This window comes from Saimiri boliviensis, chromosome 2 (genome assembly GCF_048565385.1).
Source record: "Saimiri boliviensis isolate mSaiBol1 chromosome 2, mSaiBol1.pri, whole genome shotgun sequence".
Classification (NCBI taxonomy): domain Eukaryota; kingdom Metazoa; phylum Chordata; class Mammalia; order Primates; family Cebidae; genus Saimiri; species Saimiri boliviensis.
In genome coordinates, this window is record NC_133450.1 from 3,759,639 (window position 1) to 3,787,389 (window position 27,751).

The 27,751-nt window shown below is 50.1% G+C and overlaps 1 protein-coding gene across 2 annotated transcripts; it reads left to right on the forward strand.

The window, feature by feature from the left end:
• On the forward strand, positions 1 to 27,744 carry SCAMP5 (secretory carrier membrane protein 5). 2 transcript variants are annotated; one of them, XM_003944765.4, is made up of 7 exons: positions 1 to 147; positions 19,655 to 19,709; positions 19,993 to 20,121; positions 22,980 to 23,136; positions 24,216 to 24,317; positions 24,734 to 24,851; positions 25,100 to 27,744. In XM_003944765.4, exons 2-7 carry the CDS (start codon positions 19,703 to 19,705, stop codon positions 25,292 to 25,294), a joined length of 708 nt encoding a protein of 235 aa, XP_003944814.1. In that variant the 5' UTR covers positions 1 to 147; positions 19,655 to 19,702; the 3' UTR covers positions 25,295 to 27,744. The 2 variants fall into 2 exon arrangements, with proteins under 2 accessions (XP_003944814.1, XP_074248760.1); XM_074392659.1 differs by lacking the exon at positions 1 to 147 and adding an exon at positions 1,699 to 1,781.
• The last annotated feature ends 7 nt before the right edge of the window (positions 27,745 to 27,751 follow it).

Here is a 27,751-nt window from a genome sequence, read left to right on the forward strand (position 1 = left end):
GCGCGGAGAAGGCCCCGGGCGCGCGCGCGCGCGCGCTCCCCGCCTCCAGCCCGGGAGCGGCTCGCGGCCGGCTCCGCGCCGCATCCCTCGGTTCAGCGCAGCTCAGCGCACCGCGGCGGCCTTTCGGCAGCCGAACGGCTGTGGCAGGTGAGTCTGGGCATGAAGGCTGGGAGGTGAGCTTTGCAGGGAAGCTGGGCGCGGGGCGGGAAGGGTGGGGATCCCTGGCTGCAGGTTTGTACCCCCTACACTTCACCTTTGGATGCAGGGAGCAGGCCGAACTGCCGGAGAGGTGGGAGTGGAGGTGACCTTTCCTGTTCGGGGGCTGGGGAGGAGCGCTCAGGGCGCACCCAGCCCCCCAACCCCTCCCATCCCCATCTGTGGCTCCCGCAGAGGGAACCGGGCCTTTGGGTGACGTCAGACCCTGGATCTGGAGCCTGAGCTTTGGGCCCTCCATCCCCCCCCAGCCCCACCTGGCGTTCCCTGGAAACCGGCCTTCTGGAGATGGCGCGCGCGGCCTGGGAAGGGGGCGACTGACTGCAAGGGGGTGCCGATGGCCTCCTTTGGGTCTTTCCTTGCAACTAGCGCCTGCAGGTGGACCTGGGTTGACTTCCCTCACCTCCTTGGGGCGACCGACCTTTGGACTGCGGGCCTCAGCCGCCCCAGGGTTGCTGGGGGACGGGTGCGCTGGCCCAGGCCACAGGGCGGGCTCTGTCAGGGCTTTGGGTGATGAGTTGGGGGCGCTGGATATAGCTCATTTCAACGGTGGCCGGAGTCGGTCACGAGGATGGCGGTGAGGCGTTTGGGGACTGATCCCTGTCCCCCACCTCGGGGAGCTCCTGGTCTGGGGGTTCGGGGTACCAAGTAGAGACTGGGCTTGAGCATTCGCCATCACAGGCGGTTTACACCGTTAATGTCCCAGCTTCCCGATGGGAAGATCAATGAGGGCCTGGCAGGCTTTCCCAGGAACACAGAGAGAAAGAGAGGCGACAGCCAGCGAACGGGAGACTTCCAGGGGTGATGGGATTTGGGTGGGAGGAGAGGCAAGAGAGGACATTCCAGGAGACTGTATGGGCAAAGGCACAGGGATGCGAACTAGCACAGCTGTTGGGGGCTGAGCCTGGGAGCTCAGCCATGTGACTGCCCATAGGGTGGCAGAGTGTGGAAAAATTTGCAACCTGTACCCTACACGTTCTGCCTCCATGGAGCAGGGCTCTGAAAGAGGGAAACGGTTCTTGCAGGGGCATGATTGGCAGAGAGATTTTGTTTGGGGCTACACAGGTCTTGCCAACTTTGGTTTGTTCTGGGCTTGGTGAGTATTAGGGCACAGTCTCCAGATCTGAGAGGCAGCTGTCTCTGGTGAATGGGCCCCTGAAAGAGGGTCTTAGGTTTAGCAAACCCCTTGGAGAGTTGGTGGGGTCCCAGGAGGGGAGTTCTAGACAGAGATCCTGGGCTCTGTGGCTGTTTCTTTAGCCTTTTCCTGGCTGGCCACCTCCAAGCCAAGTTGATTCCCCACTCCGGGCGTCTCTTTGCGAGCACCTTTCTAGAGGGATGAAATAATAGGACTAAGTAGTGACCTCTCTCGAGGATGCTCCCTGTTCTAGTTTAGAGCATCCCCCCAATTCTTCTCCCTCTTCCTTTCCCTTTCCCCCCCCATCCCTCTGCCTCTCTCTCCCTGTCCCCTCCCCTTGCCCTCCACAGCATTTCCTTTAGAGGCTGCACTTCCTTCCCTGCTGCCAGCCAGGAACTTCAGAAGGTTTCTCAGAGGAAGTGTGATACAGCAGGTTTGAAAGCAGCTTTGGGCTTAGCCTGATTGGGGGAGGGCATTAATTGTTTCTCTCCCACCCCTTGGGAGAGTGTGCAAGGGAGTCTTAAGCAAGTATATGGATTGACTGTGCTCTGTGCTGGGTCCCTCCTGGAAACTCCATCCAGGAGGGAGTGAGGGAAAGATTATAGGAGAATACGTGAACACTTAAGTGCCCAATGATTGACTCAAAATGTATGCAGTGGGATGCCAAGCATCAGTGTCTGGAAAGGCTTCCCAGAAGGGGTGGGATGTGAGAAGATGGCAGGACGTAGAGGAGCCAATAGTGCTGCCAGTTCAGGGGCACCAGAAGCAGAGGGAATGGCTGGAGATGATCTGCATGGGGCTGGGAGCGTGGGAGGCAGGTCAGCCTGTGAGCAGCAAAAGGTGGTGGGGAGGGAGGTTTGTAGCTGATGGGCACAAAGCCCTGAATGCCAGGCACAGGATCTGTAGGAGGCTACTTCAGAGTCATCAGTAGGACAGGGATAACATGGCCAGGAGACTGCTGTTTTCTGAGGATTATTCATAGTTCTTCTGAGGATTATTCATAGTTCTGGGATTTCAGGGCAGAAGATGGGGCTAGGAGTGGGATGACGGGACTGGAGGTAGAGCAGGAGGGGTAAACTTCCATCTTAGCAGGTTGGCTCTGGGCAGCAGAAAGGAATGACCATTTCTGTGCCAGGGATGAGGGGCCCATACTGGTGAGCAGGGAGGCCTGGAGTTGGCCCTAGGGCTCTGGCCTGATCCGAGGCCAGGCTTGACTCTTTTCTGCTCCTAAGGGCCTCAATCTTCCCACTGTGGGGGGAGTCTGTCCTCCTATCTTCACAATAAGGAATGGAATACATTATAGTCAGGATTTCTTGAACAAAATTCAGGTAGTATCTACTGTCTTACTGATAATTAAGGAGGTGTTTCCATAGGCCTACATCTCTGGAGGGATATGTAGCCCCCCTCCCCCTTATAAAAGATTATCAGTTGAGCAGATTGCTACTTTTTCTGTTTTGTAGTCTACAAATTTTGGTTTGGTCAGGCATAGTGGCTCATGCCTGTAATCCCAGCACTTTGGGAGGCCAAGGCAGGTGAATCACCTGAGGTCAGGGGTTCAAGACCAACCTGGCCAACATGGTGAAACCTCATCTCTACTAAAAATACAAAAATTAGCTGGGCATGGTGGCACATGCCTGTAATCCCAGCTACTAGGGAAGCCGAGGCAGGAGAATCACTTGAACCTGGGTGGTAGAGGTTGCAGTGAGCTGAGATTGTGCTAATGCACTCCAGCCTGGACAACAGAGTGAGACTCTATCTCAAAAAAAAAAAAAAAAAAGAAAGAAAGAAAGAAAAAAAAAAAGAAAGAACTTTGATTTTGCAGAGGCCAGTGATTTCTGTCTTCCCCTCCAACCCCCTGCCACCCATTTCCAAGGCTTGCCCTGAAACAAGGGCAGAGAAGCCTGGAACCTTCCATTTCTGTGACCCTAGTCTTTTACCGCCCTCTCAAGCCGCAGATTCTCTCTGCCCTAATCTTTATATACAAACAAGGCAGCTTTGCCCCGTGCTCTGGTTTCTGCTCTGAATCATTCATACTTTGCTGCACTGACTTCTCTGGAACGGTAGGCAGACTTTTGGGAGATTGTCTCGGACCAGGGACAGGGGTTAGGCTAGAGCCCAGGTAGGGAGGAGACCCCTCCTTCGAGGCCCCTGCATTTTGGTTGCTTTCTCCTCTCCTCCTGCGTCCTCGTTCTCCTGGAGGTCATTAGTGCTGGACCGCAGTCTCCCACTCCACATTCCATTTTCTCAGGGGAGGTAGTACCTCTTTTAGGCACCATTTTAACCAACTACACCTGAATGTGGTCCTCACTGGCATGTGGCCACCTCTGAAATCTTAAACTCCAGTATCCCTCTCTAACCACAGTCCAACTTCTGCTTTATCTGCTCTGTGACCTCAAGGAGACCTCTGGTTCTCAGACACCTCCATTTTCTGTCTCATGATTTACCTTTTCTGTGTTCTTTCTGAACCCCATGCCCTCAACTACTGTGCCACTTTGCTCATGTGTCACCACAGCTGCCATGAAGGGTCTCCAGTCTCAGCTGACCTTCCATCACTTCTGGAAACCCCTCTCCTCATTCCCATCAGTTCCCCTTTGTATTCCATGGGAGGAGTATTCCAAGCTGGACTACTATCCCCAAGCCCTTTGCTCCTGTAGAGAGTGGTTGGGGTGTGTGGCGGGGGAGGTGGGACCACCCCATGTTTCTACATTTCTCTCAAATCCCAGTAGAAGGAGATTCCTGGTGTGACGCACCTGATCTGTGCTATGGATGCCCACCCATCCTGTCTCCCAAGGTACCATTGTCCATCAGTCTCTCTGCTATTTCCCTTAATAACTCCCTCCAACCTTAGAAATATGCTCAAGTCTTCTATTCTGGGAAAAGCTTTTCTAACTCTGTGTCCTCCTCTCACTACTGCCATTTTAAACCTATGACGTCTTACTACAAAAGATGGATATGTGACCACTGTAGAAATTTTAGAAAATAAAGAAAATGGCCAGGCACGGTGGCTCATGCCTATAATCCCAGTACTTTGGGAGGCTTAGGTGGGTGGATCTTGAGGTCAGGAGTTTGAGACCAGCCTGACTAACATGGCGAAACCCTGTCTCTACTAAAAATAAAAAATTAGCTGGGCATGGTGGTGCGCACCTGTAGTCTCAGCTACTCAGGAGGCTGAGGCAGGAGAATCGCTTGAACCCAGGAGGCAGAGGTTGCAGTGAGCTGAGATCATGCCACTCCACTCCAGCCTGGGTGACAGAGCAAGACTCTGTCTTAAAAATATATATAATCCAGCCGGGCGCGGTGGCTCAAGCCTGTAATCCCAGCACTTTGGGAGGCCGAGGCGGGTGGATCACGAGGTCGAGAGATCGAGACCATCCTGGTCAACATGGTGAAATCCCGTCTCTACTAAAAGGTGCAAAAAAAAAATTAGCTGGGCATGGTGGCGTGTGCCTGTAATCCCAGCTACTTAGGAGGCTGAGGCAGGAGAATTGCCTGAGCCCAGGAGGCGGAGGTTGCGGTGAGCCGAGATCGCGCCATTGCACACCAGCCTGGGTAACAAGAGCGAAACTCCATCTCAAAAAAAAAAAAAAAATATATATATATATATATATAATCCAGGCTACAGTGGAAATAAAAATAAAAAAGAAAAGAAAGAAAAGTAGTAACTTATCCCACTATCAAGAGACAACTACTTATTTATTTATTTTTATTATTTTTTTTTAGATGGAGTCTCGCTCTTATCACCCAGGCTGGAGTGCAGTGGCATGATCTTGGCTCACTGCAACCTCCACCTCCTGGGTTTAAGTGATTCTCCCGTCTCGGCCTCCCAAGTAGCTGGGATTACAGGTGTGCACCAGCACGCCTGGCTAATTTTTTTGTATTTTTAGTAGAGAGGGCATTTCACTGTGTTGGTCAGGCTGGTCTCAAACCCCTGACCTCAAGTGATTCAACCACCTCGGCCTCCCAAAGTGTTGGGATTACAGATGTGAACCACCTTGCCCAGCCCAGAGGCAGCTACTATTAATCTTTTGGTGTGTAACGTTTCAGTGTTGTCTCAGATATTCTGTGTGTGCGTGTATTAAAATTTCAGCCGCGGCTGGGTGAGGTGGCTCACCCCTGTAATCCCAGCACTTTGGGAGACTGAGGTGGGTGGATCACCTGAGGTTGGGAGTTCGAGACCAGCCTGACCAACATGGAGAAAGCCCATCTCTACTAAAAATACAAAATTAGCTGGGCATGGTGGCGCGTGCCTGTAGTCCCAGTTAACTAGGGAGGCTGAGGCAGGAGAATCACTTGAACTTGGGAGGCGGAGGTTGCGGTGAGCTGAGATTGCGCCATTGCACTCCAGCCTGGGCAACAAGAGTGAAATTCTGTCTCAAAAAAAAAAAAAAAAAAAAAAAAAATTCAGCCAAGCTTTTTGAAAGACCCGTCTGCTAGACCTGTCTCTTCTTCTTCCTCATTATTTTTCTAATTTCTTGGCAGCTTGGCTTCTCCCCTCCCACTTCCCTGAAGCCACAGAGCTCACAGCTGACTCAGTTTTGCTAGTATAATAAAACACTTCCTGGCTGGGCACAGTGGCTCACGCCTGTAATAATCCCAACACTTTGGGAGGCTGGGGCGGGTGGATCACGAGGTCAGAAGATCGAGACCACGCTGGCCAATATGGTGAAACCTCGTCTCTACTAAAGTACAAAAACGTAGCCCGGTGTGGTGGTGTGCTCCTGTAGTCCCAGCTACTCAGAAGGCTGAGGCAGGGGAATTGCTTGAACCCCAGGGGGCAGATGTTGCAGTGAGCCGAGATCTCGCCACTGCACTCCAGCCTGGTGACAGAGTGAGACTCCATCTCAAAAAAATAAAAAAATAAAAAAATAAAACAAAACACTTCCTGATTGCCATGTCAACTTGTCATCTGACTGCTTCCCGGCCATGGACGTTGTTGACCCAGTTGACCAGTCATCAAAAAGATCTAGATAGATCTGTATTCATTGACTTGAAAAACTTGCATGAGGTATTGTTGAGTGGAAAAATACAGGTTATAAAACAGGATGTGTGGAATGATCTCATTTTTGTCATATGTGCTTCTATATACATTAAAAAATGAAAGCCTACAAAATCCCCCAGGCCTAAAGATCAGACTGTTAAAGGGGCGGAATCTGAGACGGTGGGTTTTGGGAGGACTTTTCTACTTTATGCACTTAGATTTTAAAAAATGCATGTATTAGCCGAGTGTGGTGGCTCACGCCTGTAATCCCAGCACTTTGGGAGGCCGAGGCGGGTGGATCACGAGGTTAAGAGATCGAGACTATCTGGCTAACATGGTGAAACCCCATCTCTACTAAAAATACAAAAATTAGCTGGGCGTGGAGGTGTGCACCCGTAGTCCCAGCTATTCGGGAGGCTGAGGCAGAATTGCTTGACCCTGGGAGGCGGAGGTTGCAGTGAGCCAAGATTGCACCACTGCACTCCAGCTTGGCACCTGGCGACAGAGCAAGACTCTGTCTCAAAAAAAAAAAAAGCATATATTTTTACACATAGCTAAAAAGCAATATATTAGTTAACTAATTAATTTAGAGATGAGGTCTCACTATGTTGCCCAGGCTGTAGTGCAATGACTATTCACAGGTGCAATCATAGCTCATTGTAGCATCCAACTCCTGGGCTCACACAGACCTCCCACCTCAGCCTCCTGAGTAGCCGGGACTATAGGCACATGCCACCGTGCCAGGCATATTTAAAAGACTAAGGCCTTTTTTTTTTCTTTTCTTTCTTTTTTTTTTTTTTTTTAATAGAGACGGGGTTTCGCCATATTGGCCAGGATGGTCTCGATCTCTTGAACTTGTGATCTACCCGCCTCGGCCTCCCACAGTGCTGGGATTACAGGTGTGAGCCACCGTGCCTGGCCAAGGCCATTTTTTTTTTTTTTTTTTAAAGAAGAAGAATAGAATCCTTCCGTGGCTCCCATGACTCTGAGGACAAAGTCCAAATCCTGCCCATGGCCTTCAAGGCCAAGATGACCTAGCCCCATTTACCTTTCAACCCTGTTTTTGCTTTTCCTTTGCTCCCTCCACTTTGAGAGTCATCTTCACTCTGCCTCTTTCTGTTCTTTAAGTATGCCACGCTATTGCTCTTCTGACCTTCACACCTGCTTTCCTGATTCTGTCTCTCTGGCCAACTCCCTATTCTTTGTTAAGGATTCCGCTCCAATGTCTATGAAACCATCCTTGACTCCTGTAAGACAGACCAGCGAGGTGTTCTGTGTTTCCACAGCTTTCTGAGTCTGCTCTCCCAGAGTGCTTTGGCTGTGTCACAATTGCTCCTTGATTTAGCTGGGTCCTCTACACTTACCTCCTCCCTCTCATCTTGATCTTGTCTCCTCTATCTCAGAGAAAATTGGGCTGGGTGCGGTGGCTCATATCTGTAATCCCAGCACTTTGGGAGGCTCAGGTGGGTGGATCTCTGAAGTCCAGGAGTTCAAGACTAACCTAGGCAACATGGTGAAACACCATCTCTACCAAAAACAAAACAAAAAATTAGCTGTGCATGGTGGTGGCATGCACCTGTAGCCCCAGCTACTTGGGAGGCTTAGGTGGAAGGATGGATTGAATGTAGGAGGTTGAGGCTGCAGTGAACTGTGATTGCACCCCTGCACTCCAGCCTGGGCAATAAAGCCAGACCCTGTCTCAAATAAAAAATAAAACAAAATTCAATGCCTGTGAAAATAAAGAAAATTTTTAAAAAATCAACACCTGTGAAAATAAAAAGAATAAAACAAAATTGAAGCAGATGCCGGGTGCCATGACTCACACCTGTAATCCCAGTACTTTGGGAAGCCGAGGTGGACGGATCACGAGGTCAGGAGATCGAGACCATCCTGGCTAACACAGTGAAACCCCATCTCTACTATAAATACAAAAATTAGCTGGGGATGGTGGCATGTACCTGTAGTCCCAGCTGCTCAGGAGGCTGAGGTAGGAGAACCGCTTGAACCTGAGAGGCGGAGGTTGCAGTGAGCTGAGATTGTGCCACTGCACTCCAGCCTGGGTGACAGAGCAAGACTCTGTCTCCAAAAACAAAAAAAAAGAGAGAGAGAAAAAAAAAAGAAAATTGAAGCAGACATCCGGGACTTTCTCACTGCCCACCTAAGGCCTCAAACCTGCCTGCATCTGCTTACGTCCTGCTCAGCTTCCCACCTGTGAGGATCAAGGCTTGTCCACCTCCTTGCACTGGAGCCCCTGTGTCTTCCTCTTTAGAGGCTTTCTCTATCAGGTAACCTCTGTCTCTCTACTGTATTTGCAACCTTTCTGTGTATCCTACACATTGCTGGCTTATTTCCATCTTAAATGACCCCCAGCTGCAGCCCTCCCTGGGCCCTCTCCTACCTCCACATCCTACCCAGGTAGTACTCGATCTCTGTTCTCAACCAGGCTTCTCCAAAGAGCTGTCTGCACCTGCGCTCAGTTGATCTGCTGTTTAGCTTGCTCTAAATTGGCTGCTGCTGTCACCACCAAAATGATTCTTGCTGGATTCACAACTGACTGGATGTTGCTAGTGTCATGAACACATTAGTCCCGGTAGTCCCATCCTTTCATAGGGGAGCCCTCAGTGGCATTGTCATGTCTGTCCAGTCTCTGCCACTGGCTATGGAGACTCCACAATCTCTGGGCTTTCCTCTTGCCTCATCAGCCGCTCCTTCTCATTCTTCCCCGACTATCCTATTCTGCTTGACTTTTTTTTTTTTCTGCTTGACTTTTTTTTTTTTTTTTTGAGATGGAGTTTTTGCTCTTGTTACCCAGGCTGGAGTGCAATGGCGCGATCTCGGCTCACCGCAACCTCCGCCTACTGGGTTCAGGCAATTCTCCTGCCTCAGCCTCCTGAGTAGCTGGCATTACAGGCACGCGCCACCATGTCCAGCTAATTTTTTGTATTTTTAGTAGAGACGGGGTTTCACCATGTTGACCAGGATGGTCTCGATCTCTTGACCTCGTGATCCACCCGCCTCGGCCTCCCAAAGTGCTGGGATTACAGGCATGAGCCACCGCGCCCAGCCTGCTTGACTTTCTAGATGTTTCATTTTTTGAACAGATAATGCATTTACATGATTTATAGTTCACAGAGATGTTCCAAATTTCTTCGGTTCTAAGATGAACATTTTGAAATTTCTGAAAATATTTTCATCCCTGTGTTTTACAATGTCTGGCATCTTACAGCTAACAAATTGGCAATTTTTTGGGTTTTGTTTTTTTTGGAGATGGAGTCTGGGGCTCAGTCACTCAGGCTGGAGTGCAGTGGCACAATCACGGCTCACTGCAATCTCTGCCTCCTGGACTCAAGTGACTCTCCTGCCTCAGCCTCCTGTGTAGCTGGGATTACAGGTGCATACCATCACATCTAGCTAATTTTTATATTTTTAATAGAGATGGAATTTCACCGTCGGGCACTGTGGCTCACACCTGTAATCCCAGCACTTTGGGAGGCCGAGGTGGGCGGATCAACTGAGGTCAGGAGTTTGAAACCAGCCTGGCTAATATGGTGAAACCCCGTTTCTACTAAAAATACAAAAAATTAGCCAAGCGTGATGGCACACGCCTGTAATCCCAGCTTCTCCGAAGGCTGAGGCAGAAGAATCGCTTGAACCCAGGAGGCAGAGGTTGCAGTGAGCAGAGATCATGCCATTGCACTCCAGCTTGGGGAACAAAAGCAAAACTTCGTCTCAAAAAAAAAAAAAAAGAGTTTTACTGTGTGGGCCAGGCTGGCCTCCTACTCCTGACCTTACCTTGGCCTCTCAAAGTGCTGGGATTATAGGCATGAGCCATGGTGCCTGGCCTGCAAATTGGCCTGCAAATTTTTCTTACTTGTGGTCAATAAAATAATGGTCTATCTTAAAACTGATGATGTTATCAGTTATATGGAAATGGTATAAAGATATATAGTAAAAATTCTGCTTCCCATCTAGTCCATTCAGTTTCTTTGCTCGCCAGGGAGCCACAATTACCATATTTTTTTCTTGATAGCCTTCTGGAGATTCTTTGCACATATATATATATATATATATATATATTGATATGGAGTTTTGCTCTGTCACCAGGCTGGAGTGCAGTGGCACTATCTCAGCTCACCGCAATCTCCACCTCTCAGGTTCAAGTGATTCTCCTGCCTCAGCCTCCCAAGTAGCTGGGACTACAGGCATGAGCCACCACACCCAGCTAATTTTTGTATTTTTGGTAGAGATGGGGTTTCACCATCAGGATAGTCTTTTTTTTTTTTTTTTTTTTTTTTTTTGAGACAGAGTCTTGCTCTGTAGCCAGGCGCCAGGCTGGAGTGTAGTGGTGCAATCTTGGCTCACTGCAACCTCCGCCTCCTGGGTTCAAGCAATTCTCCTGCCTCAGCCTCCTGGGTAGCCAGGTACACGCCACCACACCCAGCTATTTTTTTTGTATTTGTAGTAGACACAGGGTTTCACCATGTTGGCCAGGATGGTCTCGATCTCTTGACCTCGTGATCTGCCCGCCTTGGCCTCCCAAAGTGCTGGGATTACAGGCTTGAGCCACTGCGCCAGGCCCAGGATAGCCTTGATCTCTTGACCTTGTGATCTGCCTGCCTCAGCCTCCCAAAGTGCTGGGATTACAGGTGTGTGCTAAAAAAAAAAAGAATAATGCAGTAAACACCTTTATAACTTTCTGTCATCAATTGTTATATTTTGGAGCATTTGCTTTATCTTTTATTTTTACTTTTTTTTTTTGAGGTGGAGTTTCTCTCTTGTGCCCAGGCTGGAATGCAATTGGCATGATCTCAGCTCACCGCAACCTCTACCTCCCGGGTTCAAGCAATTGCCACCATGCCCAGCTAATTTTTTGTATTTTTAGTAGAGATGGGTTTCCCCACGTTGGTGAGACTAGTCTCGAACTCCCCCGACCTCAGGCAATCCACCCACCTCAGCCTCCCAAAGTGCCAGGATTACAGGTGTGAACCACTGCGCCCAGCCTATTTTTGCTGTTTTAAAGACAGGGTTTTGCTCTGTTGTTGACTGAAGCCTCAAACACCTGGGCACAAGTGAAGGTCTTGCCTTAGCTCCTCATGTAGCTGAAACTACAGGCACACACCACCATGCCTGTTTCTGCTTTATGTATGTGTATAAAACTTTTTTGCAGAACCATTCAAAAGGAAGTTACAGACCAGAAACTGCTTCTTTTTTTTTTTTTTTTTTTTAAGATAGAGTCTCTCTGTCACCCAGGCTGGAGTGCAAAGATGCCATCTCAGGTCATTGCAACCTCCCCTTCCTGGGTTCAAGTGATTCTCCCACCTCAGTCTCCCAAGTAGCTGGCATTACAGGCGCTCAACATCATGTCTGGCTAATTTTTGTATTTTTGTAGAGATGGAGTTTCACCATATTGGCCAGCCTGGTCTTGAACTCCTGACCTCAGGTGATCCGCCCACCTTGGCCTCCCAAAGTGCTGAGATTACTGGCATGAGCCACCGCGCCTGGCCCAGACACTGCTTCTAAAGACCAGCCTGTATCTTCTAAGAACGAAGATGTTCTATAGGCTGGCATGGTGGTTCACAGCTGTAATTCCAACACTTTGAAGAGGCCAAGGCAGGTGAATCTCTTGAGCCCAGAACTTCACGCTCAGCCTGGGCAACCGTCTCTCTGCAAAAAATACAAAAATTAGCCAGGCATGATGGCATGTGCCTGTAGTCCCAGGTACTCAGGAGACTGAGACTGAGACAGACGGGAGGATCTCTTGAGGCAGGAGATCGAGGCTGCAGTGAACCGTGATTGTGCTGCTGCACTCTAGCCTGGGCGCAGCACAGTGAGACCCTGTTTCAAAAAAGAAGGAAGGGAGGGAGAGAGGGAAGGAAGGAAGGAAGGAGGGACGGAGGGAGGGAAGGAAGGAAGGAAGGAAGGAAATGGGCGCACACACACACACACACACACACACACACACACAATATCCAAGAAATTTAACAGTGAACAGTAGTATCTACCATGCAGTCTATATTCAAGTTTCTCTAGTTGTCCTAAAAATGTCCTTTATAGCTGTGATTTTAAAATCCAGGATGCACGAAAGGATTCCCCATTGCATTTGGTTGCATGTTCCTTTTTATCGCCATTAATTTAGATAAATTCCCTCTGCATATTTCTGTCTTTCATGACATTAACAGTTGTCTTGTAGAATTTCCCACAGTCTGAATTTGTTGGATTGTTTTTTCATAATTATTTTCAGATTAAACTTTGGCAACCTATTCATGACCTTGAGTCTTTCTGTGCACAGCATAGCAGGAGGCACATGATGTTCTTTCTTTCTTTCTTTTTTTTGAGACAGAGTCTCCCTCCGTCGCCCAGGCTGCAGTGCAGTGGCACGATCTCGGCTTACTGTAGCCTCTGCCTGCAGGGTTCTAGCGATTCTCCTGCCTTAGGTTCCTGAGTAGCTGGGACTACAAGCATGTGATATTATGCCCGGCTATTTTTTGTATTTTTTGGTAGAGACAAGGTTTCACCACATTGGCCAGGATCGTCTTGAACTCTCTTAACCTCAAGTAATCCACCTGCCTCAGCCTCCCTCTCTTTTTTTTTGAGACGGAGTTTCACTCTTGTTGCCCAGGCTGGAGTGCAGTGGCTAGATCTTGGCTCACTGCAACCTCTGCCTCCTGGGTTGAAGCAGTTCTCCTGCCTCAGCCTCCCGAGTAGCTGGGATTATAGGCATGCTCCAACTTGCTCGGCTAATTTTGTGTTTTTTTGGTAGAGATGAAGTTTCTTCATGTTGGTCTGGCTGGTCTCAAACTCCTGACTTCAGGTGATCTGCCTGCCTTGGCCTCCCAAAGTGCTGGGATTACAGGTGTAAGCCACAGTGCCCTGCCTCTCCCTCTCTTTTTAAAAATAAAATAATAATGTCACTTTGGACTCATGGATTATAATAATCCATGTGGGCCGGGCACGGCAGCTTACGCCTGTAATCCCAGCAATTTGGGAGGCTGAGGTGGGTGGATCGCTTGAGGCCACGAGTTCAAGACCAGCCTGGCCAACATGGTGAAACCTTGTCTCTACTAAAAATACAAAAATTAGCCAGGTATGGTGGGGGAGTCTTGTAGTCCCAGCTACTCGGCAGGCTGAGGCAGGAGAATCGCTTGAGCTCGGGAGGCAGAGGTTGCAGTGAGCCAAGATCATCCCACTGTACTCCAGCCTGGGTGACAGAGCAAGACAATATCTCAAAAAAAAGAAAAAGAAAAATCCACGTGGTTATTGCTTTTGATACTCAAATTGTCCCAAATTTGGTTGGTGGTAGCCCCTTCAGACTGGCTCCTGTGTCCTTTTGACTTGCCTCCATTCGTTGTTGAGTACTTTCTTCTTTCTGATACCACAGAATGTTCCAGGCTAACCTTTTATTTCTTTTCCCTGACTTGGGACCAGCCATATATATTTTTAAAAGTCTGTATTTATACTGATACCTCCGCTTTGAATCCAATGCCACAAGGCTCCTCCTTACCTTTCCATGATCCGTATTCTGGCTCCTCCTCCTACAGTGAGAATCCTCTCCTGTGGTATACATGGCAAAGGTTTAGAGAGTCATCACAGCAGTACTAGCGGTAAGAGTAAACCTGCTACCATGTATGATGTATTTGCAGTTTCTTTTTCTTTTTTTTTGAGACACGGTCTTGCTCTGTCGCTCAGGCCTGGAGTGCGGTGGCGCAATCACACCGAACTGCAGCCTTGACTTCCTGAGCTCAAGTGATCCTCCCCCCTCAGCCTCCTGAGAAGCTGGGACTGCAGCCACACATCACCGTACCCCGCTCATGTTTGTATTTTTTGTAGAGATGGGGTCTTGCTGTGTTACTCAGGCTGGTCTCAAACTCCTGGTCTCAAGCAATCCACCTGACTTGGCCTCCCAAAGTGCTGGGATTCCAGGCATGAACCACTGTACCCGGCCTGTTTGCATTTATTTTTGCCCTTGAGGTTTATCTTTCTAAGAGAACACAGGGTTACTGTGATCAAAAGTTACTTGGGCTAATTTTTTTTTTTTTTTTTTTGAGATGGAGTTTCGCTCTTGTTACCCAGGCTGGAGTGCAATGGCGCGATCTCGGCTCACCGCAACCTCCGCCTCCTGGGTTCAGGCAATTCTCCTGCCTCAGCTTCCTGAGTAGCTGGGATTACAGGCACGCGCCACCATGCCCAGCTAATTTTTTTTTGTATTTTCTTTAGTAGAGACGGGGTTTCACCATGTTGTCCAGGATAGTCTCGATCTCTTGACCTCGTGATCCACCCACCTCGGCCTCCCAAGGTGCTGGGATTACAGGCTTGAACCACTGCACCCGGACAATTTTTTTTTTTTCTGTGAGATTGTTATCAATTTATAGTTAGCTTAATTTGTTTAAGTTTTAGAGTCTGCTTTTCTTTTTGGTTTAAATTTTTGAAATATGGAAGTCATTTCGAATTTTTGAAATATGGAAGACATTTCAAGTTTTTGAAATATGGAAGTCATTTTATATGTAAAAGTATATTAAAAAGCTTATTAAAAAGTATATAAAAAAGCAGAAGTCTCTCTACTCATCATAGCCCTTCCATTATATAGGGGACTATCGCATTACTTTCTGGTTTATTCTTTGTTTCTTTTGCAAAAACAAGCAAATTCATTTGGGCATTCTTACTCCCGTTTTCTCACTTAAGGGATAGCGTATGATTTACACTTTTTGTACTTTGCTTTTTTTTTTTTTTAACTTAATATATCCTGGAAAGCATTCCATAGCAGTTTATTCAGCTCATTTTTATTCTTTTTTTTTTTTGAGACAGAGTTTCATTCTGTCACCCAGGCTGGAGTACAGCGGCACAATCTTGGCACACTGCAACCTCTGCCACCCGGGTTCAATTTATTCTCCCACCTCAGCCTCCTAAATAGTTGGGATTACAGCATGCTCAGCTAATTTTTGTATTTTTTTGGTAGAGATGGGGTTTTACCATGTTGTCTAGGCTGGTCTCAAACCCCTGACCTCAAGTGATCCTCCCGCTTCACTTCTGAAAGTGCCGGGATGGATTGCAGATGTGAGCCACCATGCCTGGCCTCTTCTTTACATCTGTATAATACTCTATTGTATGATATACCTTGTATATTCAAATAGTGACATTTAGGTTGCTTTCAGCATTTTGCTATTGCAAATAGTGTCGTGTTGAATAACGTGTGTGTTTGTCATTTCTTATATGTGGGTAAATGACTTAACAGGAGCAGGACTGTTAGGTGAAAAGGAAAATATATTCTTATTCTCTTATACAAAATGTGTAACATACAGACTGTTCTACATCTTGCTTTTTTTAACTACTAGTGTCTTTGGAGATTTTTCCATATCAGTACCAGAGAACCTCTTTCTCTTTTTAAAATCTTTAACAGCTGCAGAGCATTTTTAAAAATAGCTGCGGAACAGTCCATTGTATGACTGTACCATTGGTTTAATCGGTCTCAAACTGATTGTTTCTAATCCTTTGTTATTACAAACTGCCACAATTAACGCACCTGTGCGTGGGTATCATTTCCTGATTATTTCTTATTATATCCTTCTCTTTTCTTTTTGTGGTGGATGTTACTTTTTTTTTTTTTTTTTTAAGAGGCTGAGTGTGGCTCTGTCACCAGGCTGGAGTGCAGTGGCATGATCTCGGCTCACTGCAACCTCCACCTCCTGGGTTCAAGGGATTCTTCTGCCTCAGCCTCCTGAGTAGCTGGGACTACAGACATGTGCCACCATGCCTGGCTAATTTTTGGATTTTTAGTAGAGATAGGGTTTCATCATCTTGGCCAAACTAGTCTTGAACTCCTGACTTCATGATCTGCCTGCCTCAGCCTCCCAAAGTGCTGGGATTACAGGTGTGAGCCACCACACCCGACCCTTTACAAGGTTTTTATATCTGTATTTGATCCCATATCACAAAAAGGCCCAGAACATTGTAATTGCCCAAACTTTTAATTGGATCCAGAGGAATTTGACTGGAATGCCAGAAGTTCTTTGTGATTTTTTTTTTTCCATTCAGAGAGTCTTGCTCTGTTGCCCAGGCTGGAGTGCAGTGGTGCAATCATGGCTCACTATAGCCTCCACCTCCCAGACTCAAGAAATCCTCCCACTTCAGCCTCCTAAGGAACTGGGACTACAGGCGTGCACCATCGTGCCTGCCTAATTTTTTATTTTTTGTAGAGATGGAGTCTCACTATGTTGGCCAGACTGGTCTTGAACTACTGGACTTGAGTGATCCTCCTGCCTTGGCCTCCTGAAATGCTGGGATTACAGGTGTGAGCCACTACGTCCAGCCTGAAGTTTTTGTTTCAAAGCAAATATCTCATGGAAGTCTAACACACAGGAGAGTGCCCAAGTTGTATCTATGCTTGGAGAATGTTCAGAGTCCCTACCTCTGTGTATCCAGCACCCCGACTGGGAACAGGTGCCGGGCCCCCAGTCGCTGCCCCCCGAAGGGTAATACTATCTTGACTTCTAACACCATCGATGAGGCTTTCCTATTCCAAAACTTTAAGCAGACGTCTGCCCAGCTTTCCAACGTTGCATCGCCTTAGCACTTTCTTGTGGACCATTTTCTGCTGTTGACTGTATAAATGTCCACCAAAGTTATTGTTCTAACACGGTGATTGCCGCTTGTTTTCCCTGGCCTTAACTTGCCAATGATTACTTAGCATGGGTCAGTGAGGCCGCCCACTGAACTCCCAGGAGCAGAGCATGTTTGTATACTCCAGATACCTATAAGATGCCCCGGCCAGGTGTCCCCCAGTGGCTCAGACCCTGCAGGTCCATAGCACAGCTGTTTGTCCTTTCCTGGAACCTGCACCTTGTCTCACACAGGCTTGTCATGATGGGTCTCCGCCAACCACTCAGGGTTAAGTGGGCAGGGAGTCTTCTGATTGCTCCCTTTCCCCTACTCCCTGAAAACCCCCTTAAGACCCCTTCAAACTTGTCACCTGAGGGTCTCAGGAAGCACATCCTGCCCACCTCGTCTCTCTAGTCTCATCTGCTGTCCCCTCATTTGCACTCTGCTTTGACCGCAGTAGCTTTCTTTCCCTTATGATAGATGGCTCATGCCTATAATCCCAGCACTTTGGGAGTCCAAAGCGGGAGGACTGCTTGAGGCCAGGAATTTGAGACCAGCTGGACAACACAGCAAGACCTCCTCTGTACAAAATATTTAAAAATTAGCCTGGTAGCCTGTCCCTGTAGTCTAGCTGCTCGAGGCTGAGGCAGGAGGCTGGCTTGAGCCCAGGAGTGCCACTGCACTCCAGCCTGGGTGACAGAATCAGACCCTGTATAAGAAAAAAAAAGTGTGAAACTTCTTCCTAGTGAGGATCTGTCTCTGTATGATGCTTTCTCATCTGCCTGGAAGGCTGTTTTGCCCAGGGACCTCCTCTTGATTCTCCAGGTCTTTGCTACCACTTATATTTAATTTCCCTGAGGCTGGGTGCAGTGGCTCATGCCTGTAATCCTAGCACTTTGGGAGGCTGAGGCAGGTGGATTGCTTGAGCCTAGGAATTCAAATTAGTTTGGGCAATATGGCGAAACTCCATCTCTACAAAAAATATAAAAATTAGCTGGGCATGGTGGTGCTTGCCTGTAGTTCCAGCTACTCAGGAGGCTGAGCTTGGAGGATCACCTGAACCTGGGGAGGCTGAGGCTGCAGTGAGCTGGGATTGCACCACTGTGCTTCAGCCTGGACAACAGAGAGACCCCGTCTCAAAAAGAATTTTTTTTTTTAATTTAAGATGGGGTTTCAGCCGGGCGCAGTGGCTCAAGCCTGTAATCCCAGCACTTTGGGAGGCCGAGGCGGGTGGATCACGAGGTCGAGAGATCGAGACCATCCTGGTCAACATGGTGAAACCCCGTCTCTACTAAAAATACAAAAAATTAGCTGGGCATGGTGGCGCGTGCCTGTAATCCCAGCTACTCAGGAGGCTGAGGCAGGAGAATTGCCTGAACCCGGGAGACGGAGGTTGCGGTGAGCCGAGATCACGCCATTGCACTCCAGCCTGGGTAACAAGAGTGAAACTCCGTCTCAAAAAAAAAAAAAAAAAAAAAAGATGGGGTTTCACCATGTTGGTCAGGCTGGTCTTGAACGCCTGACCTCAGGTGATCCGCCTGCCTTGGCCTCCAAAGTGCTTGGATTACAGGCGTGAGTCACTGTGCCCAGCGAAAAAAAAATTTATTTATTTATTTATTTATTTATTTATTTTGAGATGGAGATTTGCTCTTGTTACCCAGGCTGGAGTGCAATGGCTCGATCTCGGCTCACCGCAACCTCCGCCTCCTGGGTTCAGGCAATTCTCCTGCCTCAGCCTCCCGAGTAGCTGGGATTACAGGCACGCGCCACCATGCCCAGCTAATTTTTTGTATTTTTAGTAGAGACGGGGTTTCACTATGTTGACCAGGATGGTCTCGATCTCTTGACCTCGTGATCCACCCGCCTCGGCCTCCCAAAGTGCTGGGATTACAGGTGTGAGACACCGCACTTTGGGAGGCCGAGGCAGGTGGATCACGAGGTCAAGAGATTGAGACAAGCCTGACCAACATGGTGAAACTCCGTCTCTACTAAAAATACAAAAAAATTAGCCGAATGTGGTAATGCATGCCTGTAATCCCCGCTACTTGGGAGGCTAGGCAGGAGAATCGCTTGAACCCAGGAGGCCGAGGTTGCAGTGAGCCAAGATCGAGCCATTTGTCTCCAGCCCAGGTGACAGAGAGAGACTCCATCTCAAAAAAAAAAAAAAAGTAATTTCCCTGACTCCCCGGACCAGATTAGATTGCCATAACATATGCTATATATGTTTTCAGCAGCTGTGCTTGCCTTCCGTATGATTTACTGCAGAGGTGATTGACTTTCATAGGGAGAGCAGGGACCAAATCTTTTTGCTCCTTCTCTCTCCCAGCACCATATAAGTGTCCTAATAACTGAACAAATGACCAAGGGCAAAAGGAGCGAAGGGAGTCCGGCCTGTGACCAAGGTCAGGGCTCCGTCTGCAACTCAAGGTCAAGGAATAGAATGTCACTTGGCTTTCCCTGTATGGGGCCCCCTCTCAGGTTCCTTTCCCACCCTTGGATGGGGTTTTTGGAGGGTGGATTTTGTGCCTTGAGACAGAGGGCAGGAGCAGCTGGGAAGATGTAGCTGGTGGAAGGATGGCTCTGGGAGGAGGGAGCTGTCTCCATTGTGTTCACGGCACCCTGGGAGTATATGCTGGGTCCGCCCTGGGGAGCTTGTAGCCCGGATGCGGCGTAGAGAGGAACTGGGGTGGGTGCAGCCCTGATCTCATCCTTCTCTGGCTTTTCTTTCCTTCCAGGTCAGGACAAAGAGTTGTGGGCAGGCTGTTGGGCCAGCTGGTACCATCATGGCAGGTAAGGAGAGGACCAGGCTGTGTGAATAGGACCTGACAGTGAGCATAGCCTGGGTGGCCCTCTTCTTGGTCCCTTTATCTCCCTTAGTCTTTGGAGGCCAGATTCTTTTCATCTCACTGTCCCCAGGCTTTCTCCACTCTCTCCACTGAGGCCTGGGTGGGGAAAGCAGAGTGGTCAGTGGCCACAGGAGCCAACGGGGCAGCACAGCCAGGGAAAGGATGGGCATCTTGGATTGTTGAGGGGAAGACTGGAAGGGATGCTATGCAATGTGTCTCATCCACAGAGAAAGTGAACAACTTCCCACCTTTGCCCAAATTCATCCCGCTGAAGCCATGTTTCTACCAAGACTTCGAGGCAGACATTCCTCCCCAGCATCTCAGCATGACCAAGCGCCTCTACTACCTCTGGATGTGTGAGTGCCATGGGATCGGGGTGGGCCAGGGTGGCTGGAGGAGTGGGGAAGACTGGGCCTGCTGGGCAGCGGGGTCGGGTACCCACAGGCCCAGCTGTCCTTCAGTCCCACTTGTAGCATTTGCATGGACCATAAGTCTTCTTCTCCCGGGCTCCCAGTAGGCTTCTTCTATGGGCCACCTCCCACACTGGGCCTCAGTTTCCCTCAGTCTCCCCCATCTGGGCCCCTTCCACCCTCCATTCACGGAGCATCTGGACAGGGGTCCCTCTCTGCAGTGTAATCACTGTCTTGCTTCCCTTTTCCCTTCCACTGGACTAACTTTCCAGGGAACCTCTGGGGATTGTCAGGACCTCAGGATTCTGGATTTGGAGAGGAATCCTTCCCTCAAAGCCTCATTTGTCTTGCTTTCTCTGGAAGATTGCTCAAAGAGAGGAGCCTTCAACTGGGAGTTGGGAGCTGTGGGATCAAGTTTGCCTGGTCATTCTGCTTCCCAGGCAGCAGTTTCCTCATTTGTGGAAAGAGACTATTAGGCTAGGTGTGGTGGCTCACGCCTGTAATCCCAGCACTTTGGGAGGCCAAGGTGGTGGACCACCTGAGAGGTCAGGAGTTCAAGACCAGCCTGGCTGAGATGATTAAACCTATCTCTACTAAAAATACAAAAATTAGCCAGGCTCGAGGCCGGGCGCGGTGGCTCAAGCCTGTAATCCCAGCATTTTGGGAGGCCGAGGTGGGTGGATCACGAGGTCAAGAGATCGAGACTATCCTGGTCAACATGGTGAAACCCTGTCTCTACTAAAAATACAAAAAAATAGCTGGGCATGGTAGCGCGTGCCTGTAATCCCAGCTACTCAGGAGGCTGAGGCAGGAGAATTGCCTGAACCCAGGAGGCGGAGGTTGCGGTGAGCCAAGATCGCACCATTGCACTCCAGCCTGGGTAACAAGAGCGAAACTCCGTCTCAAAGAAAAAAGAATTAGCCAGGCTTAGTGGCAGGCACCTGTAATTCCAGCTACTCAGGAGGCTGAGGCAGGAGAATCGCTTGAACCCAGGAGGCAGAGGCTGCAGTGAGTGAGATCGCACCACTGCACTCCAGCCTGGGCAACACAGCAAGACTCTGTCTCAAAAAAAAAAAAAAAATCAGTTTTAAAACTAAGCCTCTGGGAGATTTTGGGGCAATGAACAGGGATAGAGGAAATACAGCTGAGATGTATGGGAAGAAATGCCCACTCATTACGAGGGGCCCTGAGATGGGTGACAGGGTGGTTCGGCCAGACTTGTGGGGCACTCCATCTGACCTGGGCTCTGGGAACTCCATTCCTGGGAAGATCTCGTTCAGAAGCTGGATTTAAGGGCTATAAATACCTCCTTAAGTCCTCACTAGGCACCTGTCAGGTGCTTTACTCCCAAGGAAATGTATATAACCCTTAAGGTGCTTAAAGGTTCCACTCAAAAGACAGAACCACAGATGCCTGGCTGTTTGAGGTTATGTCTGAGCCTTCCTTCCTTCATTTATTCGGCAGGCCATTGTGGACTCAGCCTTGTTCTCAAGGCAGGGAGTGCTCTGATGTTAGATAATGATGTGCTGCACAGACCTGGGTGTGTGTTAGTGCCAGCATCACTTTTATCTGTAAATCTTTTGAGGTCCCTGCTGGCCATGACTCAGTGACACTGTGCCACCTAGTTCAGCTAGATATGTGGGGACAGAGGAGGGCGAGCCTCGGTCCTGCTCTTGGAGAACTTTTAATCTGGTTGATGGGCTGAGATTTATATCTGGGGAACCTTGAGAGTAGCCCAGGTCTGTAGGTCAGAGGGATGGGAGATGATGAGGTTGCCATAGCAAAGGAAGACTTATTTGAGGAGCTGGCATGAGAGTTATCTAAGAAATAGATTAGACAGCCGGACGCAGTGGCTCATGCCTGTAATCCCAGCACTTTGGGAGGCTGAGGTAGGTGGATCGCCTGAGGTCAGGAGTTCAAGACCGGCCTGGCCAACTTGACGAAAACCTATCTCTACTAAAAATACAAAAATTAGCCAGGAGTGGTGGCAGGTGCCTGTAATCCCAGCTCCTTGGGAGGCTGAGGCAGGAGAACCACTTGAACCTGAGAGGTGGAAGTTACAGTGAGCCAAGATTGCGTCATTGCACTCAAGCCTGGGTGACAGGATGAGATTCCATCTCAAAAAAAAAAAAAAAAGAGAGAGAGAGAGAAAAAAGAAATGGATTAAAGACTCAGATTCCAGCCACCAGTGCCTGCCCCATTTAAGTGCAAGGTAGATGGTACAATGGCTAGAAGAGATGTTTCCACCAGACCTTTTATTTTTCCCTTTCATGCCCCTACCTTGAAAGAGAAAGTGTAAGGTTGATTTCCCGTGTCTTGGGCTTGGTGATTGCTGTGGGTCTGGGAGGGTTGGGGTTGAAGCCGTTCTTAGAAGGACGAGAGCATTTCTACCACACTGAGGCTGTGGGGCCCTTCAAAGGGGCTTGCTGGGCAGAAGCTCTGGGTTCTGGAGGCTCTGCTCTCCAGATTTCTCAGGAGTGGGTGCTGGGGTGGGGGGCTGGTCTGAGCTCCCAGCTTGCTTTCTTACAGTCTTTACTTCCTGTGTGTGTGTGTGTATGTGTGTGTGTGTGTGTGTGTCTCACGTGTCTGTGTGTGTCTGTGGTTATGGGTTGTGGGTCTTCTGTGCGGGTGTGAATCTGTGAATGTGTCTGCGTCTCTCTGTGCTTGCCTGCGCTGTTGGCCTGGTTTGACTGCGTCTGTGTTGCATTACCGGTGTGCATGTGTCCCTGTCCGGGTGCTCATGTGTCTCTGTATGGGTCTGGGTGTCTGTCTCTGTGTGTGCATGTGCTCTCCTGGGCCTGCAGTGAACAGCGTCACGCTGGCCGTGAACCTGGTGGGCTGTCTCGCGTGGCTGATCGGAGGCGGGGGAGCCACCAACTTTGGCCTCGCCTTTCTCTGGCTCATCCTGTTCACACCCTGCTCCTACGTCTGCTGGTTTCGGCCCATTTACAAGGCCTTCAAGTAAGTGGTTGGCGCTAACCGCAGTGCCTGGCCGTCTCTGCCATCTCTCCTGTCTCTTCTCCATATCTTTTCTCACTTCTTTTTTTCTGGCCTCCCCCAAACTCACTTTCCCTTGTTCACTTTTGGCTGAGATTGCTAGGTAGGGATTGGGCTTTCTGTGAGTGCCAGGTTGAGGTGAGAGGGCTGGGAGTTGGTTCCTTTCCTCCTCACTCTACCCTTGGGTGGGGGAAATAGCGAGAGACCAGGCCTATTTTTAGTTCTGTCATCACCTTCCTTGGGCAGCTGCATGTTAATTTTGCCTGTGGGGCTACCTGTTTTAGTGGGGCTGCCCATCCTAGTGCCAGTGGGGCTAGCTGACTTGGTGCCAAGGACACCATCTATCCATGTGCCAATGGAACCAGCCAGCCATGTACCATTGACACTGTTCATGTGCAGTGAGGTCATCCAACTCCGTGCCAAATGAACACCTATCCATGTTGCAGTGGGGCTTGCTGTCTTGATGCCAGTGGGTATTCACCTAGTGCCAAATGGCATTTTCAATCTTTGTGCCAATGTGACTATTCATCAGTGCACCAAGGCTATCTGACTTGGTGCCAGTAGAATATCCATCTCAATGCTAATGGGGCCTTAAATCTCTTTGTGACAATCAGGCCATCCATTGAGTGCCAATTTGCTGCTATTTTGGTGCCAAATAGAGTGTCCATTCTAGTGCCAATGAGACTTTCTATATCTGAGCCCATGGGACCATCTATTCATGTCATCCCGTGACAATGAGACTGTTTATTCCTGCCTCAATGGAGCCATCTATTTCTATGGCAATGAGGCCTTCCATCCATGTAGCAGTGGGTGGTCTGTTTCTGAGGAAATCCCCTCCCTGTGTAATGTCGCAATGCATAGGCCTACCACGTGGAAACTTGCAAAGATACATGGGTAAAACAACCCTGTTCTGACCTCTCAATTAAGGCCTTTAAATGTCTTCTGTCCATTCTGCACTTAAACTTGGAGGGGCTTGGGGGACTTGAAGGCAGAGAAGCCCTGGCTCTCTGCCCAGGTGACAGGGGCCACCTCCTCTGCCGCAGGACTGACAGCTCCTTCAGTTTCATGGCATTCTTCTTCACCTTCATGGCTCAGCTGGTCATCAGCATCATCCAGGCCGTGGGCATTCCAGGCTGGGGCGTCTGGTAAGAGGCAGGGGTGTGGCCTGGGGCTGGAAGGGGTGGCACCATGGGTATGTCTTTTGCCTACTTTTGCGTGCTAAGCTGCCAAGCCTATGGGGCCTGAGTGACTGGTCATTGTAGTAGCACAGCCATAGCATCAGAGGAAAGGAGAAGCTGGCAGTGGTTTTTGGGGGGCTGAGGGGTGTCAAGCATTATGGGAAAACCTGGGGGAAGGAAGTGTTGTGTCTGAGGAACACCTCTGAGCCACAGGGAAGGCGTCGTCTTGAGCCACCGACACAGGCCCTTTGGATATCAGTATGATGGTCCCTCTGCAGCCAGTGATATTTCCCCCCGTGGCAATGAGACAGTCCCTTCCTCTGGCAGGGGCTCCTGGGCACCGCTCACCCTGCCTGCAGCCCCACACTGGCCTCTTCCTACAGCGGCTGGATTGCTACCATCTCCTTCTTCGGAACGAACGTTGGCTCAGCGGTGGTCATGCTCATTCCCACTGTCATGTTCACGGTGATGGCCGTCTTTTCCTTCATCGCTCTCAGCATGGTACGTGGTCCCCGCAAGGGTGAGAAGGTGGCTTTGGGAAGGGGCCGTGATCTGAAACAAGCCCTCCTCCAAGTTACAAGAGGACCCTGAGGTCTTCCAAGGGACTCCCTCTGGAGCGGCCCGCAGGACTGTCCTACAGAGGCAGGCATGGGATGGAGTACGGCTTTTTTGCAGTTGGGTCCCATCTATTTCTGGATGGGCTGCCGTTCCTCTTTGATTAACCCTTCTTTATGCTCCTTTCCCTACAGGTTCATAAATTTTACCGGGGAAGTGGGGGGAGTTTCAGCAAAGCTCAGGAGGAGTGGACCACAGGGGCATGGAAGAACCCACACGTGCAGCAGGCAGCCCAGAATGCAGCCATGGGGGCGGCCCAGGGTGCCATGAATCAGCCTCAGACTCAGTATTCTGCTACCCCCAACTACACGCACTCCAACGAAATGTGAACCAGCCACGCCTACGAGGTGGCAGGGCTGGGGCCATTGGGACAGGGGGCTCAAGCCACATAGTCATTTGTGGTGACCAAGCAGGGTTCCCCCTTCCCTTTCCCCTCCCCCAATTTGTACAAAGGACCAGAATTATATATATGTATATGTATGTATATGTCTGTCCCCCGGCCCCCACCTTTCGGATCCTGCTCTTGGCACTCAGAGCTGTGGGCTGCGCGTGGAGCCGTCCCGTGCAGTCGTAGCTGTGTCTGTGTCCTCTCGTGAAATAGTGTGCAGTGGAGGTCTCTTGTTGTGGTGCTAGATGTATGTTTAGAGCTAAACCAGCCCCCGCACCTTCCACCTGGCCCTCCTGCCCCTGGCCCAGGGACCCCTCACAGGGTCAGGGGAGGCATAGCAGAAAGACTGGCCCCTTCCTAGGGTTATGAGCTGGACCTGTTTCTGCTTTTGGTCTTCCCAGGAAGCAACCGTAGTTAGCACTGGTGGTGGTGGCTGGGAGGCTGGGCACAGGCCCGGGATATTACCTTGCTCTTCTCACCCGTCCAAGCCTTTCCTTCCTCAGCCTCTGCCTCCCTCGTCTGTTCCCTGACGTCATTCCCTTGCCCGGGGCCCGTCTGTCTCCTTCCCACGTGGCTTTTCTTTGTCTTCCCCAAGGCTCAGCATCCCAGTTTTATCTGCTCCTGAGACTGAGCCCAGATCCCCAAATCTGATCTGATTTCTGGTTCAAGGAAGCTGGTGGGGGAGCTGGGCCTTACCCCGATGTAGGAGGAGCACATAGCTGGGGGTGCAGAGCCCACCTGGGTACCTGACCCCCAGGGGATGGAAATGCAGGTGAGTCTCCTTGGGTCTGAGAGTTTGGTCTTCAGGGGCACGTTCCTCCTTTCTCTCCCTGCCTTCTCCTCCTCTTCTCCCCAGAGCCCCCTTGAGCCCCTCTGCCTATGTCCCTCTGCCTCCTCTCCATGCCCCCAGCTGCTGTGGCTTGACGGCTTGATTCTCCTACCCTCACCCCACCATGTGCCAGGTGGCATCTGCCTTACTGCCTTCCCTGAGGAGTTGGGTCATGCCGGCCAGTTGTCAGGTGTAAAGGCACAGCTAGAGCAGAGGGCATGTCGGTCATGATTGGTCCCTGGGGGAGGTGTGGCTGGCTCCAGCACACTGGAGCATCTAGGTATCTCTCAGTGACTGTGGATTCCTGGGAGCGGCAGCTGTTCTGTTTGAATCTGGTAGAAGGGACAGGGCTCCGTGGACTAGGCCCGGAGGGAAGGTCAGCGGATAAGGCAGGCAGGGCCCAGTGAGGGAAGCACGCCTTCCCCTACTCTGGCTTGCTCGTGGTCACAGGGCAGTTCTGGGCACTTGAACTCAGGTCCCAGCAGAAGCACAGGCCCGGTCCTCGGTGCAAGCACAATGGCCTGACTGGGATTTCCGGTTAGGCCGGGTGGGAGGGGAGGCTCTCTGGCTTTAGTTTTGTTTTCCAAATCAAGGTAACTTGCTCCCCTCTGCCTACAGACCTCGGCTCTTGGCTTGTCCTCACCCAGTCGGAACTCCCTACCCCTTTCAGGAGAGCGGTTTTAGGTCCATGGGGCTGTTGTGTTCCAAGTGGGGTGAGAACATGGATGGTGGAGGCTTCAGCTATGTGTGGGGCCCGAAGGGGAGCGGGCTCTCACGCAAAGAGCATCTGCCCGTTTCCCACCGCCCCTTCTCCCAACAGAAGCCTGCCTGGGCTGTTTGGACAAAAATCCAAACCCCACTTGGCTACTCTGGCCTGGCTTCAGCTTGGAACCCAACACCTAGGGCTTCCAGGCTAACCTGAGCCAGGGGTCTCTGGTAGTTCTCCTGATGGTCCTTTAGGCTTGGGCCACAACAGATGATTGGCTCTCCCTCCTCTCTGGTACCTGAAGAGGGACCCTAGGTCTAGGCTCTTCTTCCCCCTCCCTTCCTTTCCCCTACCCCAGACCTGTGGCTCCCTTTCCCTTCTCTCTCTGGTAGCTCCAGGAGGCTTGTGGTCCAGCTCCCTGCCTAGCACTCATGACCTGTTGGATGTTATCGCCAATTGATCTCCTGTCCTATCTGCCTCTTTGGCTCAGACCTATATAGCCACACCCTGGCTCTACCCTTGGGAAAGACAGATCCCAGTGTGTGGCCCAGCTTGTTCAGGCCCTGGGATGCTGCATCTCCAGGCAACTATGCACTTTCCCAGGGAGGGAACCAGTCTGAGAAGTTGGGGCAGGGCACACATTCATCTCTGCAGGAAGGTCTGGCCTGGGGTGGGGTGGAGGAGGGCCCAGGTCCGTTCTGGGGTCCCAGTGACCTGCTTTGCCATTCTCCTGGTGCCACTGCTGCTCCCTATTTCTGGAGATGGACGTTCCCCAGCTGGCAGTTGAGCTGCCTGAGCCAATGTGTCTCTTTGGTAACTGAGTGAACAATAATAAAGGGGAACATTTGGCCCTGTGTGTTCTG